Source organism: Oncorhynchus tshawytscha, linkage group LG09, assembly GCF_018296145.1.
Source record: "Oncorhynchus tshawytscha isolate Ot180627B linkage group LG09, Otsh_v2.0, whole genome shotgun sequence".
NCBI lineage: Eukaryota > Metazoa > Chordata > Actinopteri > Salmoniformes > Salmonidae > Oncorhynchus > Oncorhynchus tshawytscha.
The window spans coordinates 36,138,033-36,162,031 of NC_056437.1; the positions used below are offsets into that span (position 1 = coordinate 36,138,033).

The 23,999-nt window shown below is 43.7% G+C and overlaps 1 protein-coding gene across 1 annotated transcript; it reads left to right on the forward strand.

Annotated features, from left to right (window-relative positions):
* The first annotated feature begins 15,223 nt into the window (after positions 1-15,223).
* Positions 15,224-23,129, forward strand: mrpl22 (mitochondrial ribosomal protein L22). The gene is made up of 7 exons (XM_024431814.2): positions 15,224-15,327; positions 15,432-15,474; positions 15,685-15,820; positions 15,978-16,043; positions 20,918-20,995; positions 22,001-22,070; positions 22,863-23,129. Exons 1-7 carry the CDS (start codon positions 15,300-15,302, stop codon positions 23,069-23,071), a joined length of 630 nt encoding a protein of 209 aa, XP_024287582.1. The 5' UTR covers positions 15,224-15,299; the 3' UTR covers positions 23,072-23,129.
* Positions 23,130-23,999: the final 870 nt, after the last annotated feature.

A 23,999-nucleotide genomic window follows, 5' to 3' on the forward strand; every position in this document is an offset into this window, starting at 1 on the left:
CTTTGACAGAGCTCTGGAGTTCCTCTGTGGAGATGGTAGAACCTTCCAGAAGGACAACCATCTCTGCAGCAATCATGCCTTTATGGTAGAGTGGCTAGACAGAAGCCACTCCTCAGTAAAAGGCACATGACAGCCCGCTTGGAGTTTGCCAAGAGGCACCTAAAGGAGTCTTAGCATGAGAAACAAGATTCTCTGTTCTGATGAAACCAAGATTGAACTCTTTGGCCTGAATGCCAAGCGTCATGTCTGGAGGAAACCTGGCACCTTCCCTACGGTGAAGCATGGTGGTGGCAGCATGATGCTGTTTTTCAGCGGCAGAGACTGGGAGACTAGTCAGGATCGAGGGAAAGCTGAACGGAGCAAAGTACGGAGAGATCCTTGATGAAAACCTGCTCCAGAGAGCTCAGGACCTTAGACTGGGGTGAAGGTTCACCTTCCGACAGGATAATGACCCTAAGCACACAGTCTGAATGTCCTTGAGTGGCCCAGCCAGAGCCCGGACTTGAAAATGGAGAGACCTGAAAATGGCTGTGCAGCGACACTCCCTATCCAACCTGACAGAGCTTGAGAGGATCTATAGAGAGGAATGGGAAAAACTCCCCAAATACAGCTGTACCACGCTTGTAGCGTCAAATGCAAGAAAACTTGAGGCTGTGATCGCTGACAAATGTGCTTCAACTAAGTACTAAGTAAAGGGTCTGAATACTTATGTAAATGTAATATTTCTAATAAATTAGCACAATTTTCTAAAAACCTCTAGGAAGAGTCTTAGTGGTTCCAAACCTCTTCCATTTAAGAACGATGGAGGCCACTGTGTTCTTGGGGACTGTCAATGCTGCAGAAATGTTTTGGTACTCTTCCCCAGATCTGTGCCTCGACACAATCCTTTCTCAGAGCTCTACGGACCATTACTTCTACCTCATGGCTTGGTTTTTGCTCTGACATGCATTGTCAACTGTGGGACCTTATTTAGACAGGTGTGTACCTTTCTAAATCGTGTCCAATCAATTGAATTTACCACAGGTGGACTCCGATCGAGTTGTATAAACATCTCAAGGAAGATCAATGGAAACAAGATTTCTCCTGAGCTCAATTTTGAGTCTCATAGCAAAGGGTCTGAATACTTATGTCAGTAAGGTATTTGTGAGAATGCCAAGAGTGTGCAAAGCTGTCATCAAGGCAAAGGGTGGCTACGTTGAAGAATCTCAAATATAAAATATAGGTAGGGGCCTATGTGTCTAACACTTGTTTGGTTTCTACATTATTCCATATGTATAATTTCATTGTTTTGATGTCTTCACTATTATTCTACAATGTAGGAAATAGTAAAAATAAAGAAAAACCCAGGAATGAGTAGGTGTGTCCAAACTCTTGACTGGTACTGTACATTTAAGTAAAAGTGAGAATAAAACATGTATTGTTTTTTCAATGACCACACCACAATTGAACAAACAGGTGTGATTCAGTACATATCAAGAAACAGCCAACACTTGTGCTTACTTTCACTGTCTGTCTGCCTCTTTTACCATTACTTATTTTTTTAGTGGAAGCTGTAATGACGTCTGTGCGTAGCTTGTGTAGAGGAGTCAGGCGCAGGACAGCAGATATGAGTAAATAAATGTAATATACTCAAAAATAGACTAAATACGATACAATAAAGCGAGCCCACATAACGGACCGTATTACATACAAACAATTACTCAAACAAACATGGGGGAATAGAGGGTTAAATAATGAACAAGTAATTGGGGTATTGAAACCAGGTGTGTAAGACAAAGAGAAAACAAATGGAAAATGAAAAGTGGATTGGTGATGGCTAGAAGGCCGATGACATCGACCGCCGAACGCTGCCTGAACAAGGAGACTGATTTCGTTGGAAGTTGTGACAGTACCCCCCCTTGACGCGCGCCAACACCAACCTCGGGGAAGACCCGGAGGATGAGGCGCAGGGCGATCTGGATGGAGACGGTGGAACTCCCGCAGCAACGAAGTGTCCAAGACGTCCTCCACCGTCCCCCTCCCACTCCACGAGCTACTGAAGGCCCCTCGCCCGACGCCTCGAGTCAAGGATGGCTCAAACAGCATACACCGGGGCCCCCTCGATGTCCAGAGGGGGCGGAGAACGTCAGACTCCTGGAGTGGACCAGCCACCACCGGCCTGAGGAGAGACACATGGAATGAGGGATTAATGCGGTAATCTGGGGGAAGCTGTAATCTGTAGCATACCTCGTTCAGTCTCCTCAGGACTTTGACTGGTCCCACAAACTGCGGACCCAGGTTCCGGCAGGGCAGGCGGAGGGGCAGGTTTCGGGTCGAGAGCCAGACCCGGTCCCCCAGTGTGAACACCGGGACCTCACTGCGGTGACGCTCGGTGCTCGCCTTCTGCCACCTCACGGCCCGTTGCAGGTGCACATGGGCAGCGTCCCGGGTCTCCTCCGAGTGCTTAAAACATTCGTCCACCGCAGGAGCTTCAATCTGGCTCTGATGCCAAGGTGCCAGAACTGGCTGATACCCCAGTAAGGTTAGTGGAGGAGTGGCGGAGTGAGTTTTGGGCCATCTCTGCCTAGGGGATGAACGCCGCCCACTCCCCCGGCTGGACCTGGCAATATGACCGCAGAAACCAACCAACATCCTGGTTTATTCTCTCCACCTGCCCATTACTCTCGGGGTGAAAACTGGAGGTGAGGCTGACCGAGACCCCCAGACATTCCATGAACGCTCTCCAGAACCTGGACATGAATTGGGGACCCCGATCAGAGGCACCCCGGAGTGCCGGAAGACGTGAGGGAGACCGGGCAAAGGGAGGAGACGGCAGGACTTAGAAAACTGATCCACAACATCCAGGATCGTGGTGTTGCCCTGTGAGGGAGGAAGATCCGTCAGGAAGTCCACCGACAGGTGCGACCATGGCCATTGTGGAACGGGTAGGGGTTGTAACTTCCCTCTGGGCAGGTGCCTGGGAGCCTTGCACTGGGCGCACACCGAGCAGGAGGAAACATAAACCCTCATGTCCTTGGCCAAGGTGGAACACCAGTACTTCCCACTAAGGCAACACACCGTCCGACCGATGCCAGGATGACCAGAGGAGGATGACGTGAGAGCCCTCTGTTGCCACAAAATAGTGGGGTCATGACAGACCAACGAGGGTAGGCCCAACCCCATGGGAAACGCAGGAGAATCAATAAGGAAGAGACTGATTCTCTCCTTGTGACCCTCCTGCGTAACCATGCTTAGTGGAGCGGTGGCCTCCCTAATCAGCCCTGACCCTAATGGTCGACTATCTAGGGCGTGCACAGGGAAGGGCATATCCACAGGAACAACGGGAATCCCTAAACTATGGGCAAATGAACGGTCAATAAAATTCCCAGCTGCGCCTGAATCTACTAGTGCCTTATGCTGGGAATGCGGGGAAAACTCAGGAAATGTAATAAACACATACATGTGAGCAACTGGGGGCTCTGGGTGAGCCTGGTGCCGACTCACCTGGGGTGACACGATAGTGCCCTGCCTGCTGCCTCGACTCCCTGAGGAACCCCCCCCCAGCATCGACCAGCAGTGTGCCCTCTGTGGCCACAGTTGGTGCAGGGAATGGCCTCTCCTCCGGTCGCCCTAAATGCAGCACCTCCCAGCTCCATGGGCGTCGGATCAGAGGTGCTGGGGGATGGAACTGACAGGCCTCGATCCGGACATCTCCGTGCAGACTGCACCGGTAGTGATCGATCAGGGCCCTGTCGTTCTATTTCACGCTGGCGGCCAGGAAGTCCAAAGTGAAATCCTGCACGTTCCTCGTCTCCTGCCTCAGGTGGAATAGACGTTCACCCACCGCTCGACACTCAGGCGGGTGGTCGTAAACTGTCCAAAAGCGGCAGGTGAACTCTACGTAAACTCCAGGGCTTTGCCTGAGAGGCAGGAGACAAGGGCTCTCACGTGACGAAGGACCCGGGTGTACAGTCGCCAGGTAGAGCTCCAGCTGGAGTAGCAACCCCTGGCATCCGACAGCCGTCCCATCATACTCACTCTGGAGCGCGAGCCGAATCCGCTGGGACCGGGTGAAGGATGGGTGGACAGTGGGGCCTGCTGTAGTGGGGCTGGTAGAGGTGCTGGACGACCTCCTCCTCTCTCCCAACGATCCATTGTCTGCAGCACGCGATCCATGGCAGTGCCCAAACGTTGCAATATGGTCGCGTGCTGCTGGACGTGCTCCTCTATCACCATAGGGAGGGCGCCTGCTCCTGCTGACTCCATTCTCAGGTGAGTAATTCTGTAATGAGGTCTGTGTGTTGCTTGTGTAGAGGAGTCAGGCGCAGGACAGCAGACATGAGTAAATAAATGTGATTTACTCAAAAATAGACCAAATACAATAAAGTGAGCCCACAATTGAAACCAGGTGTGTAAGACAAAGACAAAACAAATGGAAAATGAAAAGTGGATCGGCGATGGCTAGAAGGCCAGTGACGTCGACCGCCTTTTCATAGCTCTTTGTAATGAAAAATTCTTCATTATTAATTCTTTATTTTGTTATTTCTTCAAACAATCAATCTTTATTATTGATAAAAATTGCAATAATGAAGCTGGTCAACGACCACCCATCGGTATTCTTTGAGAGCCCAACGTTACAGAGGAATCATGGGTCTTATATTGCAAACACTAAAATGCTTAGTCGTGGCTGGTTCAATCCTTCCCCGGCAGATCTGGGCGTCATCTTGGGTTCATCTTGTGAGTTATGTGAACTGGGTGTTGTTTTACCCCCAGGCTTAGTTTCTCAGATTTTAAGATGATTAAAGACAAAGAGGGGTTTGTTCTACTCCTCCAGGCTATCTCTATCTCGGGTCACACACAGGCCAACTCCTTCTATGGAATGCAGGCTGTAGGTTTTATCACCAATCCATCACAAATCAGTTGCTAGCTCCAAGTCTCAGAGGCCCAACTCAGTCACACTCACACAGATGAGAAAGTACTCATCAAAGCTATTCGATGCATAAACAGTATTTTCAATTTTTGTACCATATCTGTCACACACGTCTAAAACAATTATCTGATTACAAAAAATTCTAGAATGGTTATTTTTTTAAATGACAGGCCAAATTCTAATGTAAAGTCCCATACCGGACGCTTCCGATTAGATAGCATATATGAAATCTGGATTCAGTATGACAATCACTCTTCAAACATATTCACTTTATCTGTGGCCTGCAGAATTCTGGCCCATTGCATTTTCCATGTCTTGTCGGGTTGTTCAGTTTTTTACTTTTTTGGGATCGCTAATGAAGAGGTTACAGTGTATTTCAATTATAACCCAATAAACAATATAAACTATATATACAAAAGTATAACGACACCCTTCAAATGAGTGAATTCGAAATGAGTGAACAAAATTTAGCAAACATCCATGCAATCTCCGTAGACAAACAACGGCAGTAGAATGGCCTTACTGAAGAGCTCAGTGACTTTCAACGTGGCACCGTCATAGGATGCCACCTTTCCAACGAGTCAGCTCGTCAAATTTCTGCCTTGCTAGAGCTGCCCCGGTCAACTATAAGTGCTGTTATTGTCAAAGTGGTAGGCCACACAAGCTCACAGAACAGGATCGCTGAGTGCTGAATGAAACACTAGCTATGAGTTCCAAACTGCCTCTGGAAGCAATGTCAGCACAAGAACTGTTCATCTGGAGCTTAATGAAATGAGTTTCCGTGGCCAAGCAGCTGCACTCAAGTGTAAGATCACCATGCACAATACCAAGGTTCGGTTGGAGAGGTTTTAGAGCCACCATTGGACTCTGGAGCAGTGGAAATGCGTTCTCTGGAGTGATGAATCACGCTTCACCATCGTGGAGTCCAACAGACAAATCTGGGTTTGGTGGACGCCAGGAGAACGCTACCTGCCCCAAATCACAGTGCCAACTGTAAAGTTTGGTGGAGAAGGAATAATGGTCTGGGGCTGTTTTTCATGGTTTGGGCTAGGCCCTTTAGTTCCAATGAAGGAACATCTTAATGGTACAGCCTACAATGACATTGTAGACATTTCTGTGCTTCCAAGTTTGTGGCAACAGTTTGGGGAAGGTCGTTTCCTATTTCAGCATGACAATGAACCCGTGCACAAAGCGAAGTCCATACAGAAATGGCTTGTCGAGATCGGTGTGGACGAACATGACTGGCCTGCACAGAGCCCTGATCTCAATCCCATTTACACTTTGGGATGAATTGGAACACCGACTGCGTGCCAGGCCTAATCGCCCAACATCAGTGCCTGACCTCACTAATGCTCATATGGCTGAATGGAAGCAAGTCTCCGCAGCAATGTTCCAACATTTAGTGGAAAGCCTTCCCAGTAAAAGGGGGACCAACTCGGCATAGGCAATCTGCAATAGATGGTATAAAACACAGTATATACAGTTGAAGTCGGAGGTTTACATATACCTTAGCCAAATACATTTATTTATCACAATTCCTGACATTTAATCCTAGTAAACATTTCCTGTCTTAGGTCAGTTAGGATCACCACTTTATTTTAAGAATGTGAAATGTCAGAATAATAATAGAGAGAATTACTTATTTCAGCTTTTACTTCTTTCATCACATTTCCAGTTGGTCAGAAGTTTATGTACACTCAATTAGTATTTGGTAGCATTGCCTTTAAATTGTTTAAATTGGGTCAAATGTGTTGGGTAGCCTTCCACAAGCTTCCCACAATAAGTTGGGTGAATTGTGGCCAATTCCTCCTGACACAGCTGGTGTAACTGAGTCAGGTTTGTAGGCCTCCTTGCTCGCGCATGCTTTTTCAGTTCTGCACATAAATTTTTCTATAGGATTGAGGTCAGGGCTTTGTGGTGGCCACTCAAATCCCTTGACTTTGTTGTCCTTAAGCCATTTTGCCACAACTTTGGATGTATGCTTCAGGTCATTGTCGATTTGGAAGACCCATTTGCGACCAAGCTTTAACTTCCTGACTGATGTCTTGAGATGTTGCTTCAATATATCCACATAATTTTCCAGCCTCATGATGCCATCTATTTTGTGAAGTGCACCAGTTCTTGCAGCAAAGCACCCCCACAACACGATGCTGCCACCCCCGTGCTTCACGGTTGGGATGGTGTTCTTTGTCCCCATGTGCAGTTGCAAACCGTAGTCTGACTTTTTATGGCGGTTTTCGAGCAGTGGCTTCTTCCTTGCTGAGCGGCTTTTCAGGTTATGTCGATATAGGACTCGTTTTACTGTGGATATAGATACTTTTGTACCTGTTTCCTCCAACATCTTCACAAGATCCTTTGCTGTTGTTCTGGGAGTGATTTGCACTTTTCGCACCAAAGTACGCTCATCTTTAGGAGACAGAATGCATCTACTTCCTGAGCGGTATGATGGCTGCATGGTCCCATGGTGTTGATAGTTGCGTACTATTGTTTGTTCAGATGAATGTGGTACCTTCAGGCGTTTAGAAATTGCTCCCAAGGATGAACCAGACTTGTGGAGGTCTACAAAGTTTTTTTCTGAGGTGTTGGCTGATTTAGTTTGATTTTCCCATGATGTCAAGCAAAGAGGCACTGAGTTTGAAGGTAGGCCTTGAAATACATCCACAGGTGCACCTCCAATTGACTCAAAATATGTCAGAAGCTTCTAAAGACATGATATTAATTTCTGGAATTTTCCAAGCTGTTTAAAGGCACAGTCAACTGAGTGCATGTAAACTTCTGACCCACTGGAATTGTGATACAGTGAATTATAAGTGAAATATTCTGTCTGTAAACAATTGTTGGAAATATTACTTGTGTAATGCACAAAGTAGATGTCCTAACCGACTTGACAAAACTATAGTTTCGAAATTTGTGGAGTGGTTGAAAATGGGTTTTGATGACTCCAACCTAAGTGTATGTAAACTTCCGACGTCAACTGTTCATGTGATATGAGTAATGTAAGATATGTAAACATAAAAATGGCATTATTTAGAGTGGCATTGTATAAAGTGTCTAGTGATCCATTTATTGGGGTGGCAGGGTAGCCTAGTGGTTAGAGCGTTGGACTAGTAACCGGTAGGTTGCAATTTCAAACCCCCGAGCTGACAAGGTAATAATCTGTCGTTCTGCCCCTGAACAGGCAGTTAACCCACTGTTCATAGGCTGTCATTGAAAATAAGAATTTGTTCTTAACTGACTTGCCTAGTTAAATAAAGGTAAAATAAAAAAGTGGCCAGTGATTGCGTCTCAAGGTAGGCAGCAGCCTCTCTGAGTTAGTGATTGCTTTTCAGTAGTCCTATGGTCTTGAGATAGAAGCTGTTTTTCAGTCTCTTTGTCCCAGCTTTGATGCACCTGTACTGACTTCGCCATCTGTATGGTAGCGGTGTGAACAGGCAGTGGCTCGTTTGGTTGACGTCCTTGATGATCTTTTTGGCCTTCCTGTGACACAGGGCAGGGCAGGTAGTTTACCCCCGGTGATGCATTGTGCAGATCACACCACCCTCTGGAGAGCCTTGTATTTGTGGGCGGTGCAGTTGCCATACCAGGCTGTGATACAACCCGACAGGATGCTCTCGATTGTGCATCTGTAAAGGTTTGTCAGGGTTTTGGGTGACAAGACAAATTTCTTCAGCCTTCTCCACTGCTTTCCCTTTGATGTGGATAGGAGTGTGCACCCTCTGCTGTTTTTATTTTATATAAAAAAAAATATTTCACCTTTATTTAACCAGGTAGGCCAGTTGAGAACAAGCTCGCATTTACAACTGCGACCTGGCCAAGATAAAGCAAAGCAGTGCGAAAAAAACGAGGGTATGTTTGGCAGCATGAGTGAAGGAGGCCTTGTTGCAAAATAGGAAGCCAATTTTAGATTTAATTTTGGATTGGAGATGCTTAATGTGAGTCTGGAAGGAGAGTTTACAGTCTAACCAGACACCTAGGTATTTGTAGTTGTCCACATATTCTAGGTCAGAATCGTCCAGACTAGTGATGCTAGTCGGGCGTGAGGTTGCGGGCAGACATCGGTTGAAGAGCATGCACGGAGTTTTACTAGCATTTAAAAGCAGTTGGAGGCTACGGAAGGAGTGTTGTGTGGCGTTGAAGCTTGTTTGGAGGTTTGTTCGCACAGTGTCCAAAGAAGGGCCAGATGTATACAGAATGGTGTCCTCTGCGTAGAGGTGGATTAGAGAATCACCAGCAGCAAGAGCGACATCATATATACAGAGAAAAGAGTCGGCCCGAGAACTGAACTTTGTGGCACCCCCATAGAGACTGCCAGAGTTTCGGACAACAGGCCCTCCGATTTGACACACTGAACTCTATCTGAGAAGTAGTTGGTGAACCAGGCAAGGCAGTCATTTGAGAATCCAATGCTACTGAGTCTGCCGATAAGAATGCGGTGATTGACAGAGTCGAAAGCCTTGGCCAGGTCGATGAAGACAGCTGCACAGTACGGTCTTTTATCGATGGCGGTTATGATATTGTTTAGGATCTTGAGTGTGGCTGATGTGCAGTTTCCCGAAGTCCACAATCATCTGCTTTTTTTGTTGACATTGAGTGAGAGGTTGTTTTCCTGACACCACACTCCGAGTGCCCTCACTTCCTCCCTGTAGGTTGTCTCGTTGTTGTTGGTAATCAAGCCCACTACTGTTGTGTCGTCCGCAAACTTGATGATTGAGTTGGAGGCGTGCATGGCCACGCAGTCGTGGGTGAACAGGGAGTACAGGAGAGGGCTCAGAACGCACCCTTGTGGGGCCCCAGTGTTGAGGATCAGTGGGGTGGAGATGTTGTTACCTACCCTCACCACCTGGGGGCGGCCCGTTTATGAGGTCATTTGAACGTTCTTAGAACAATGTGTTTCTACCTTACCAAAATAGAAAAATTTCCTAAAGCTTCTCCTTTGGTTCTTAGAGAAATCACTTCCCACAACGTTCCGAGAACGTTCTGTGAAAGTAATTTCTCTAAGAACCAAAGGAGAACCTTTAGGGAACATCTTGCCGCATGTGGGACAACAGATTGGGATAGGAAGTGATTGAATACGTCCGTAAACACACCAGCCAGCTGGTCTGCGCATGCTCTTGGGACGCGGCTGGGGATGCCATCTGGGCCAGCAGCCCTGCGAGGTTTAACATGTTTAAATTGTTTTCTTAAGTTAGCCACGGAGAAGGAGGAGGGGGGCGCAGTCCTCATTAGCAGGCCACAATGGTGGCACTGTATTATCCTCAAACCAGGCAAAGAAGGTGTTTAGTTTGTCTGGAAGTGTGAAGTTGGTGTCCGTGACATAGCTGGTTTTCATTTTGGTTTTCACTTCCTGTAGACCCTGCAACATACGAGACGTGTCTGTGCCATTGAATTTCGACTCCACCTTATCCCTGTAGTGGCATTTTGCTTGTTTGACTGCCTTGCAGAGGAAATAACTACACTGTTAATATTCAGTCATATTCCCAGACCTCTTTCCATGGTTAAATGTGGTGAATCGCGCTTTCAGTTTTGCGCGAATGCCGCCATCCATCCACGGTTTCTGGTTAGGGTAGGTTTTAATGATCACAGTGGGTATAACATCTCCAATGCACTTCTTTATAAACACACTCACCGAGTCAGCGCATAGGCCGATGTTGTACTCCGAGGCTGACCGGAACATATTCCAGTCCGAGTGATCAAAACAATCTTGACGCTTGGCTTCCGATTGATCGGACCAGCATTGAATGGTTCTCGTCACTGGTACATCCTGTTTGAGATTCTGTCTATAAGATGATAGGAGCAAGATGGCGTCGTGGTTGGATTTGCCGAAGGGAGCGCGGGGGAAGGCTTTGTATGCATTGCGGAAGTTAGAGCAGCGTTGGTTGAGGATTTTGCCCATGTGCGTACCGCAATCAATATGCTGGTAGATTTTTAGGTAGCCTTGTTCTCAAATGTGCTTTGTTAAAATCCCCAGCTATAATAAATGCAGCTTCAGGATATATGGTTTCCAGTTTGCATGTAGTCCAGTGAAGTTCCTTGATGGCCATCTTGGTGTCTGCTTGAGGGGGAATGTACACAGCTGTGACTATAACTGATGAGAATTCTCTTGTTAAGCATTTGATTGTAAGGAAACATAGGTCGGGTGAGCTTGAGTTCCTGTATGTTGTTATGATTACACCATGAGTCGTTAGTCATGAAGCATACACCCCTGCCCTTCCTCTTCCCAGAGAGGTGTTTAACTCTGTCGGCGCGATGCATGGAGAAGCCCGGTGGCTGAACCGATTCCGACAACATATCCCGAGAGAGCCATGTTTCCGTGAAACAGAGAATGTTACAATCTCTGATGTCTCCCTGGAATGCAACTATTTCATTAAATTAACTTCCTTATTTACATGACAGTTCATGTGACTTGGTCAGACCTAGGTAGCAGCCAATGCAGCTGGAGAACATGCTACTAGCTAAGCTAGCTATTGTACGGATAAAAACAATTCTGCATACACAACACGCTCAAGAATAACTATGCTACCCCCTAACATGTTCATATAAACACGTGGTGTAGTTTTAGTATGTTTCTCTGACTCCTTACCTATGAAAATAGTAATATTAGCAGTACTTGAAACAAGCTAAACTGCCTAGCAGCCATTTCCCCAAATGTTAACAGTTGTTATGGTTAAGGTGTCACATGACCCTTTTATCTTGTAAATAAATTGTAAACAAGATTTCAAAACATGTTTTTTTTTGGGGGGGGGGGCAGTTAACTATTTACAAAATGATGTGCACTCACCTCCACACACACCTTATCTCCTCTTTAGGATGTATGATCCAATATGCCCCTTAGATATGCAATGTTCCGATAACTTATTTTCCTTCCAACAACCAAACAGGAACCACAGGGGAACGTTACGTAAAAGTTCTAATTCACCAAAAACATATGTTTTTATCAAATCAAATGTCAAATAAATTCAATTTTATTTGTCACATACACATGGCTAGCAGATGTTAATGCGAGTGTAGCGAAATGCTTGTGCTTCTAGTTCCGACAATACAGTAATAACCAACGAGTAATCTAACCTAACAATTCCAAAACTACTACCTTATACACACAAGTGTAAAGGGATAAAGAATATGTACATAAAGATATGAATGAGTGATGGTACAGAACGGCATAGGCAAGATGCAGTAGATGGTATCGAGTACAGTATATACATATGAGGGGTGAATAGGCAGTGGCTCGGGTGGTTGTTGTCCTTGATGATCTTTATGGCCTTCCTGTGACATCGGGTGGTGTAGGTGTCCTGGAGGGCAGGTAGTTTGCCCCCGGTGATGCGTTGTGCAGACCTCAATACCCTCTGGAGAGCCTTACGGTTGTGAGCGGAGCAGTTTCCGTACCAGTCGGTGATACAGCCCGACAGGATGCTCTCGATTGTTCATCTGTAGAAGTTTGTGAGTGCTTTTGGTGACAAGCCGAATTTCTTCAGCCTCCTGAGGTTGAAGGGGCACTGCTGCGCCTTCTTCACGATGCTGTCTGTGTGAGTGGACCAATTCAGTTTGTCTGTGATGTGTACGCCGAGGAACTTAAAACTTACTACCCTTTCCACTACTGTCCCATCGATGTGGATAGAGGGGTGCTCCCTCTGCTGTTTCCTGAAGTCCAGAATCATCTCCTTTGTTTTGTTGATGTTGAGTGTGAGGTTATTTTCCTGACACCACACTCTGAGGGCCCTCACCTCCTCCCTGTAGGCCGTCTCGTCGTTCTTGGTAATCAAGCCCACCACTGTAGTGTCGTCCGCAAACTTGATGATTGAGTTGGAGGCGTGCATGGCCACGCAGTCGTGGGTGAACAGGGAGTACAGGAGAGGGCTCAGAACGCACCCTTGTGGGGCCCCAGTGTTGAGGATCAGTGGGGTGGAGATGTTGTTACCTACCCTCACCACCTGGGGGCGGCCCGTTTATGAGGTCATTTGAACGTTCTTAGAACAATGTGTTTCTACCTTACCAAAATAGAACCATTTCCTAAAGCTTCTCCTTTGGTTCTTAGAGAAATCACTTCCCACAACGTTCTGAGAACGTTCTGTGAAAGTAATTTCTCTAAGAACCAAAGGAGAACCTTTAGGGAACATTACAGGAACATTCAGCGCTACCTGGGTCATACTTGTCAGGTGTAGTTCACTTTTATTGTATCTCACTAAAATACCCAATGAATGATGGCCAATGTTGAGAGATATCGTGAGGCTACCCTAACTTTCTCAAATTTTATCATTCACAATTCATTCATGATTATCCATAATCATAGCATCCACATTAATGCAGACATGTTCAGAAACATCTTCTATTCTTACTTACTTCCTTTCGTAGGTTTCTTTCCTCCTTCCCTATCTTCCTTTTTTAGCATTCTTTCCTTCTTTCCTTTCCTAGCTCCCATTCATTTTTCATTCGACACAGAGAATAGACATATCTTACCTGTCTCTCCTTCTCCTGCGGGGCAGCAATACCTCACTTACTCATGCTTCAAAACCAGCTGGTGAAGGGAGAGATGTGGATGATGTGTTCATCTGATGCCAAGGATAGACACATCTTCCTTGTCTCTCCTTCCAATAGTTTGGAAAAGATACACTAACACTATCAACACCAGGTAGAATTCTCAGGTTTTGACCTCCTGTTGTTTAACTACAGTTTCCCCTTCTTACTTACAGTGGACTCACCAGAGGAGGCTGGTGGGAGGCGCTATAGGAGGATGGGCTCATTGTAATGGCTGGAATGGAATCAAATGTTCATGTTATCCAGTGCCTTGGTGACTATAACTGTAATACTGGCAACAATTTAATTACACAGTTTTTGCCCAACGTTTACTGGCACCGGCCATATTCAATGGGTGTTGAGCATTTGGAAATTCATGAGTTATTCTGCTCTCTGGCAGGGTGCTCTAAAATCGGAATAGATAGCCAGAGTGAATTTACGAACGCGCCCTAAGTCTTTCGTTCTAAATCTATGGACTCGATCCAGTCGTTTGATCTAAATGTTCGGTTGCCATGTTGGCTGGCAACGTTCTTATCCCTTGCTTGCTAGTTAGCCAACTTTGGCTAACACTGTCACGTCAAACAGTGCAGCCAGAATAACAGCAACGTAGCTGTTTTTTTAGTTTGTTTAAGCTGTTTTCTAGTGATTTTTGTGGGGTACATCCATTACAATGAGCTAATGATGTGAAATTTTGTCTGGCATAGAACATTTGCTCTCTCACCAGGCCACTGTTCAGAAAAGATAGCCAACTACACAGCTAACACAATCACTTCAAACTGAAGCTGCATTTCAAGTTTTTCTATTGACATTTCTTTGTGTATATCCATAAAATGATCCTGAGTCATGATTTCGACTGGATGAGATAAGCTGCCAGCCTGTCTGTCTCGTCCCGACCCCTGACACATTCATTACCACTGGAGATCGAATTTCAGTATTGAAACAATGTTGCAAATGTTGGAGAGACAGACAACAAGGTTATTACAAATCTTTGTTGTTGAAAGCCAAATGCTAGTCTAAAAGAAATGGAAGATAATGTCTAGATTATTTTTTACAGTATAGATCTAGTATATAAATAGCCTCATATGCTGAGGAAGTGAAGAGAGAAGTAGAGGAAGATGGGTCCTGGGCGAGGGATCCTAAGAGGCTCCCTGTGAGTAAGCCGGGCTAATAGAGTGATGGGAATAACGTGCGCCAGTAAGGTTGCTTTCTGAGCGTTCACAGCCATGGTTATCAACTGTACCGCAGAAATGGAACTGAAATAATAGAAAGTAGATGTTGTGGTGGTAGCTACAGAGAAATATTTGGGTGTATGAGATTTTACTGCAGAAGAGTTACAAGGTGTGTTAGTGGCAAGGTTTTAACGGGTGTTGGTAGGGCAATTTTGCTTCCTTTTCCAGTCCCTTGTCCCTTCCCTTTTTGTGTCATAAAGTGTAATGAATTCACACTCCAGAACAGTAGGCGGAAACAAAGGGCTAAATAAGATACATATATTAATACGGAGGCCGTTATCGGCCACACACTCCAGTACAGTAGATGATGGTGTATGCACCTTTTAGTTGGTTGCGATCTGCCAATACAAATTTCAAGAAGAAGATAGGCGACTGAGCCCTGAGAAGGAGCACCAGTATCTTTGCATTTCCACTAGTTACCTTAGACCACAAAATGATAAAAACAGAAAATTGCTTTTTAGTTGTAATTTAAAGTTATGGTTAGGCGTAAGGTTAGCAGTGTGTTAAGGTTAGGTTTAAAATCAGATTTTAAGAAAATACATTTTAGAAATAGGCGGAGTTTATGAATGTGTGGTTGTGGTAAGTAGCGACGACAGTCTCGCGTGCACTGGCCGTAAAGCAGAACGTGTGGACGACGTCATACATTCAACATGGCGACCTCCGTAACGGTAGGCGGTGGTAAGTTTAATAGTATTGTACTTGAAATGCCAGTGTCTATTTCATTCTCTACCTCTTCTAAAGTTTGGTTTAGAATGAACTAAACATGGGTTATGTTTTCATAGGGTTCACACTACTCAGGAATTTTGCTGGGCAGATACGCTCAAGGTAAGGAGAACCAGCACACGAGCTAACAGCGCTGTAATTTCAGTGAAGGACAAATCAAGCAGTGAAGTTATATATGTGCTTACAACTTCCATAATTATACCTATTACAAGTATTTGCCAGATTTTTTTGTATTGCACCTCTTTCTGTCTAACTTATCAAACGTTAGCTAGCTAACGTTAGCTTCTTAGTGAAGTTCTCTTCTCTATCCAGGCTATTTGCCTTTGGTAAAACCCAGAAGCTCCCCTGCATCCACACCAGCGCCGCATTAGATGTCAACAAGAACTGGGACAGGAAGAACCTGCACATGTTCCCACCACAGCAGCCTGATGAAGCACGAAGACCTGCAGTGAGTTCCAACAACCAAGTGATACATACAGTAGTTATGGTTAAATAAAACATGTATTCTGATGGAAATCATTCCATATCTGACCATTTTATTGTTAACTAAGTGGTTTTCAGTTGTTGCGATATACTAAATACAGACCAATATATTTATTTCACAGGAGGTGCACCACTGCAGGAGGCAAATCAAGTACAGCAAGGACAAGATGTGGTATCTAGCAAATATGGTGAGTGTAAAGGTTTGAATGTAAAAGCAACATGTTGAACACCTTCCAGATAGCCTTAGACATAACAGATTTTACTGTGTATTCTTACTCTTTAGATGCTATATTCAAAATCTCATAAATGTACTTTCTTTACTTAATCTTCTTGTCCCTCTTGGAAACATAACGAGTTCACCATGGCTCTCCTCACTCTGTCCTGTGCAAGGGCTTTTGCCTCTTGTAAAGAGATCCCTGGTTAAACTAAGGTCTTGTAAAGGAGAGCATCGGCAGTTTTTTATTTTTTTTGCCATGCATGCACCAATCAATTTAATTCAATATGCTTGCACACATGCAGGACTTTTATAATGACATGATGTGGAGCAGAGAGGATGTAATTTCAGGCATATGCAGCAGACCCACGTTTGAAAAGTCTGTTTAAAGGCCCAATGCAGCCATTTTCTCTCTCAAATAATTTCTCTAATTTCAGTTGAAGACTTTACTGTAATAGTTTTCCATTAAAATAATCAGAAAGAAACTACATTTTTTTTGTTGCAAAAAATACTTTCTCAAGCTATGACTGTCTGGGAGTGGGCCGACTGGGGAGGGATATGTAATCTGAAAACAAGCTGTTATTGGAAGAGGGGTTTGGAACTCTTTATTGGGCTATATTAACTTATACTGTCTAATGTCACCAGGCAAGCCAAACTCCACCCATCCAAAACATTTGATTTGAAGGTCCTGTTTAGGTTGTATATGCAATTCCTTTTAATGAAGCATCCAATAAAACATTTGCCAAAATGTAAGTTGTGCAAAAACACCTAAACGGCGTACCTGATGTGGTTCCATATGTAACAGAGATCAAAATCTCGGCTAAGATCTTTGAAAGAGGGGGAATCTAAAGATGCAACAACAAGGATGTGTTGCTAATATGACTAGGATTGTGCCTTTGGTTTCTGGTCAATTAAAGTTTATTTGAACCAAAGAAATCAAGTGATGGACAGCAATACAGATAATACAAAGAAATGGTGTGCAGGTGTGGTTGGTAGCCACAAAAACCAATACAATACATAATTACAAAAATAAAAGGTTTTCAAACGGATAACCTCCTAATTATAAATATATACATTAATTGATCAGTAGTCATGAAACAGTCATTTATAAAAACCACTTACATAAGTATTCAGACTAGAGGTCGACCGATTAATCGTAATGGCCGATTAATTAGGGCCGATTTCAAGTTTTCATAATCAGAAATCGGTATTTTTGGGCACCGATTTCCGATTATTAAAAAAAAAACTTTTTTTTTTTTTTAATACGTTTTTATTTAACTAGGCAAGTCAGTTAAGAACACATTCTTATTTTCAATGACTGACAAGGAACTGTGGGTTAACTGCCTTGTTCTGGGGCAGAACGACAGATTTTCACCTTGTCAGCTCAGGGGTTCCAATCTTGCAACCGCACAGTTAACTAGTCCAACACTCTAACCATTGCACTCCACGAGTAGCCTGCCAGTTACGCGAACGCAGTAGAAGCCAAGGTAAATTGCTAGCTAGCATTAAACTTATCTTATAAAAAAACAATCAATCATAATCACTAGTTATAACTACTAATCCAGTTTAGCAGGCAATATTAACCAGGTGAAATTGTGTCATTTCTCTTGCGTTCATTGCACGCAGAGTCAGGGTATATGCAACAGTTTGGGCTGCCTGGCTCATTGCGAACTAATTTGCCAGAATTTTACATAATTATGACATACATTGAAGGTTGTGCAATGTAACAAGAATATTTAGACTTAGGGATGCCACCCGTTAAATTAAAAAATACCGAACGGTTCCGTATTTCACTGAAATATTAAACGTTTTGTTTTCGAAATGATAGTTTCCGGATTCGATCATATTAATGACCAAAGGCTCGCATTTCTGTGTGTTATGTTATAATTAAGTCTGATTTGATAGAGCAGTCTGACTGAGCAGCAGCAGGCCCGTAATCATTCATTCAAACAGCGCTTTCGCGTGTTTTGCCAGCAGCTCTTCGCAAGCACAGCGCTGTTTATGACGTCAAGCCTATCAGCCTAATGGCTGGTGCAATGTGAAATGGCTACCTAGTTAGCTGGGTGTGCGCTAATACTGTTTCAAACGTCACTTGCTTTTAGATTGAGTAGTTATTCCCCTTGCGCTGCAAGGGCCGCGGCTTTTGCGGAGCGATGGGTAACGATGCTTCGAGTGTGGCTGTTGTCGATGTGTTCCTGGTTCGAGCCCAGGTAGGGGAGAGGAGGGGGATGGAAGCTATACTGTTACACTGGCAATACTATAGTGCCTATAAGAACATCCAATAGTCAAAGGTATATGAAATACAAATGGTATAGAGAGAAATAGTCCTATAAATACTATATTAACTAAAACCTCTTACCTTGGAATATTGAAGTCTCATGTTAAAAGGAACCACCAATTTTCATATGTTCTCATGTTCTGAGCAAGGAACTTAAACGTTAGCTTTTTTACATGGCACACATTTTTACATGGCACATATTACTTATCCAACACTTTGTTTTTGCATTATTTAAACATGTTTCATTATTTATGAGGCTAAATTGATTTTTATGTTTTATATTAAGGTAATAAGTGTTAATTCAGTATTGTTGTAATTGTCATTATTACAAATAAAAAAATTGTCCGATTAATCGATATCGACCTTTTTGGTCCTCCAATAATCAGTGTCGGTGTTGAAAAATCATAATCGGTCGACCTCTAATTCAGACCCTTTACTCGGCTACAAGGTTGGATTCCTGTATTTGAGGATTGTTTTTATCCCATTCTTCTCTGCAGATCCTCTCAAGCTCTGTCAGTTTTTATGGGGAGCTTTGCTGCACAGCTGTTTTCAGGTCTCCAGAGATGTTCGATCATGTTCAAGTCCGGGCTCTGGCTGGGACACTCAAGAACATTCAGAGATTGTCCCGATACCAATCCTGCGTTGTCTTGGCTGTGTGCATAGGGTCGTTGTTCAGTCTGAGGTCCTGAGCAGGTTTTCATGAATCTCTGTACTTTGCTCCATTCATCTTTCCCTCAAACCTGACTAAAACACACTGAAAAACATCCCCACAGCATGATGCTGCCACCACCATGCTTCACCGTAAGGATGGTGCCAGGTTTCTTCCAGATGTGATGCTTATTCAGGCTAAAGATTTCATCAGACCAGAGAATGTTGTTTCTCATGGTCGGAGAGTCCTTTAGGTGCCTTTTGGCAAACTCCAAGCAGCTTGTCATGTTCCTTTTACTGAGTGACTTCCATCTGTCCACTCTGCCATAAAAGGCGTGATTGGTAGAGTGCTGCAGAGATGGTTGTCCTTCTGGAAGGTTCTCCTATCTCCACAGAGAAACTCTGGAGCTCTGTCAGTGGCCATCGGGTTCTTGGTCACCTTCCCGACCAAGGCCCTTCTCCCCTGATTTCGCATTTTCACCCGGCGGCAAGCTCTAGGAAGAGGCTTGTTGGTTCCAAACTTCTTCCATGTAAGAATGGAGGCCACAATGTTCTTGGGGACCTTCAATGCTGCAATCAAGTTGTAGAAAGATGATCAATGGAAACAAGATGCACCTGAGCTCAATTTCAAATCTCATAGCAAAAGGTCTGAACACTTAAATAAGGTATTTCTGTTTTTTATTTTTAATACATTTGCAAATTATTCTTACCTTGTTTTCTCTTTGTCATGAAGTATTGTGTATAGATTGAGTGTTTTATTTGATCTATTTTAGAGTTCGGCTGTAACAAAGTGGAAAAGGGGAAGGGTTCTGAATACTTTCCCGATTGTGCTATATATGAAGGAAATTACTGAGCATCTCTTATAGCTTGTGTACTGTTCCCTATGCACTTGAATGTCTAATGGGAGTGGCAATTCAATTTTAATTTAAAAAAAAAAGGTAACTTTTTAATTGTGGCCATCAAGTTTAACACGCTTGCATTTTAGAAATATTGCGCAGTGACTGGTCTTATAAAAGCACATGTTGCACTCCAGCAGCAATGAGCTGAAGCGCTGCAACAGCTCTAGTGTTGTCTGAGGTGATATTCTGCTCAAAATAGGCTCTGTCTGTTTGTTGTGCGTGTGTGATAAATAAAAGACATGCCTAATGTAAATACACATGTGGCAATTTAATTCCACAATTATGCTAATTAAGCTATAGACCGATAAGCATTACGGCCATATGTATTTCTGTGGACTGGTCTTTCCATCAATGAATAAGTGTTAATTTGCAATTGGAATTATTTTAATGGGGGGGGGGATAAAAGCCTTGAATAATGCTTTCCTGTGGATATTTTGACTGAAATTCCCAATGGTAGACTCTAAGGTCCAATGCCCTGCAAAAATGTCAAGTAATTTCAAATAGAATCTTATTCAAGATTCGTGACGCACATGTGGTGGGTTTTTACGCTACGGTGTTGTCCAAGAGGGATAGCATCGTCGTATACACAGCTATGGCCTTCCCTGTTTACTTTCCTAGTGTGTTGTTGTCCAGTGCCTTCCTTGTGCCTTTCCCATAGATTGGTTGTCATAAAACAAATAATGCTGACCACCTCTGACAGCCTTACTTGTAGGTTGTCCTTTTAAGTATGCTATTTTGTTAAATGCAGTCAAAAACATTATTTTCCTGTGTTTTTATATATATTTTCACACTGAGGTTGGCGTAATACTGTGAAAGTGAATGCGCTTTTTTGAAAAGACTGCCTGAAATTTCAGCCTGTTTTGATGGGATGGAGTTTTGGCCTGCCTGGTGATCTCACGGTAAATTAGTTAATAGACCAATAAGAAAGAGTTTCAAACCTCTCTGCCAATAACAGCTAGTTTTCAGTTTCCATTTTTATGCGTCCGCTATTGGTTGACTTCCTCTTCTGTATTCTTCCAACAGATCAGAGGAATGACTATTGACGAGGCCATTGCACAGCTTGAGTTCAATGACAAAAAGGGGGCAAAGATCATGAAAGAGGTATGTTTTAATCCATGTGACTTTCTACAGCATACTTTAGCTAGTTTTGGAAAACAATGCAATATTTAGGCTTGTGATGCAACAAGCTCTCACAGACTCAAATCAGAATTAGACATCCATTCATGTTTCTCAAACGTCAAATTTCGAAGTGTTGAAGGTTAAGTTTAGGCATTTGATGCCTAGTCTTAAAACAAGAATATCAAAAACAACTTTTTATCACTGGATTTGAACATGCAACCTTTTGAACCAGGGGCAGATGCTTGCCTTTTGAACCAGGGGCAGATGCTTGCCTTTTGAACCAGGGGCAGATGCTTGCCTTTTGAACCAGATGCTTGCCTTTTGAACCAGGGGCAGATGCTTGCCTTTTGAACCAGGGGCAGATGCTTGCCTTTTGAACCAGGGGCAGATGCTTGCCTTTTGAACCGGGGCAGATGCTTGCCTTTTGAACCGGGGCAGATGCTTGCCTTTTGAACCAGGGGCAGATGCTTGCCTTTTGAACCAGGGGCAGATGCTTGCCTTTTGAACCAGGGGCAGATGCTTGCCTTTTGAACCAGGGGCAGATGCTTGCCTTTTGAACCAGGGGCAGATGCTTGCCTTTTGAACCAGGGGCAGATGCTTGCCTTTTGAACCAGGGGCAGATGCTTGCCTTTTGAACCAGGGGCAGATGCTTGCCTTTTGAACCAGGGGCAGATGCTTGCCTTTTGAACCAGGGGCAGATGCTTGCGCCCATCTGCCATCCCCATCAACAACGCCCTAGCAAAACCGAAACCTACTTGAAGGTAACAGCGCTCACTGTTGCCCCTAGTGGCCTTGTTTCCACAGCATCTCCCGTTGTCCTCGGACATGGATGGGTGTCAAATACTGATTTATATCACGGGTGACCTGTCTGTGTGATGTGCTCATGTCCAGTAGTTCTATAGTTATACTGACAAAATACACTCGTATGACTTGTCAGTGTTTGGCCCGTCTTCCTTTCATGATGTGATACGTTGTTGTATTTCTAAGGTTCTCTTGGAAGCCCAGGAGATGGCAGTCAGGAATCACAATGTGGAATACAAGTCCAATTTATATGTTGGTAAGTGTCAACTGTCGTACATCTTCTTGAAATCTTACACATCAAATTGTATTCGTCTCACACACAGTTCACAGCAAGTATAAAAGGCGCAGCAAAATGCTTGTGTGCTAGCTCCCTTAATGCAGTACGTTAATCAATAATAATGAAGAGTCAGGTAAAAAATAAGTAATAGAGGTAGTATGCATAGTAATAATACTGTTTTTATAAATATGTGGGCAGTGTCTCGGTCACATGGTAGAATAAATGGTATATCATAGAACAGCAGTGTTGACTGAGTGTTTGTGGGATGTGTGGATACTAGTCAGTGCAGATAGTCTCTGATACACAACTTCATACACATAACATCTTGTGAGAATCCTCTCACAATAAAATGTATGTCAGAAATTGCCCATGCGTGCCCTAAATAGCATGATTGAATTCCTGAATGTAAATTGTTAACAAGGTTAGAAAAAAGTGATGGTGATCATAAAAGGGTGTATGCTGCATTCTAATCACGTCCTGACTGTTTTCAAATGGAAAAAGCAATGGAAATTTATTGAAAAATCACAATAGGGATGTAATTTTAGATGCCTGAAAATACATAATTTTCTTCACTTCAGAGAGGCTGGGTATGATTTATGCAAATGTAATTCAGAGGTTATTATAGATAAACAAATGGAAACAGAAATATCTTTATTCTGATGTGTTTGACATTCAAATGCAATTCCAGAATGAGAAATGTGTCAGTGTTCTATATGTCTGTCACACACACACTCTTTCACGCACTCTTTATCCCCTTCTCCCTCACTTCAGCGGAATCATTCTCCAACAAGGGGAAGTACCTGAAACGTATCCGTTACCATGGCAGAGGAATGTTTGGGATCATGGATAAAGTGCACTGCCACTACTTTGTCAAGCTGGTGGAGGGGCTTCCACCGAAGGCAGAACAGAAGACTGGCTTCGACCAGGCCAAGAATTACGTTGAACAGCTCAAGAGTCGCACCATTATCCACGCGCTCTAGGGAAACTATTAATGTTTGTGATTTGATATGTTGTAAATAAATAATGTATCATATTTGAGGGATTGTTTTTACGATTCTCGCTTTTCTCATTTCGGATTTATAAGTAGTATGTTTTTGTTGTGAGATTGTCTGCTTTTGATCGCACCCAGCAGTTAATTGTTTACATTAACATTTTAGTCAAAGCATAAGCTCTTAGAGGCTGTATGTAGCCTAGTGGTTAGAGCGTTGGGCCAGTAGCCTAAAAGTTGCTAGTTTCAAACCCCGAGCCGACAAGATGAAAAATCTGTCGATGTGCCCTTGAGCAAAGCATTTAACCATAAATGCTCCAGGTTCGCTGTTGATAAATGCTGACCATTGCCGTGGCCCCACTCTCCTAAGTTGTCGCGGGGAGTTAGGATATACAACAAAAATAACACAAATAATTTTTCCAACAATTGTTGAGACAGATTATTTCACTGTATCAATTCCAGTGGGTCAGAAGTTTACATACACTAAGTTGACTGTGCCTTTAAACAGCTTGGAAAATTCCAGAAAATGTCATGGCTTTAGAAGCTTCTCATGACATTAGAGTCAATTGGAGGTGCACCTGTTGATGTATTTCAAGGCCTACCTTCAAACTCAGTCCCTCTTTGCTTGACTTAATGGGAAAATCAAACGAAATCAGCCAGAACTCAGAAAACAAATTGTAGATCGCCACACGTCTGGTTCATCCTTGGGTGCAATTTTCAAACACTTGAAGGTACTACATTCATCTGTACAAACCATAATACGCAAGTATAAACACCATGGGACCACACAGCAGTCACACCGCTCATGAAAGAGATGCGTTCTGTCTCCTAGAGATGAACGTACTTTGGTGTGAAAAGTGAAAATCAATCCCAGAACAACAGCAAAGGACCTTGTGAAGATGCTGGAGGAAACTGGTACA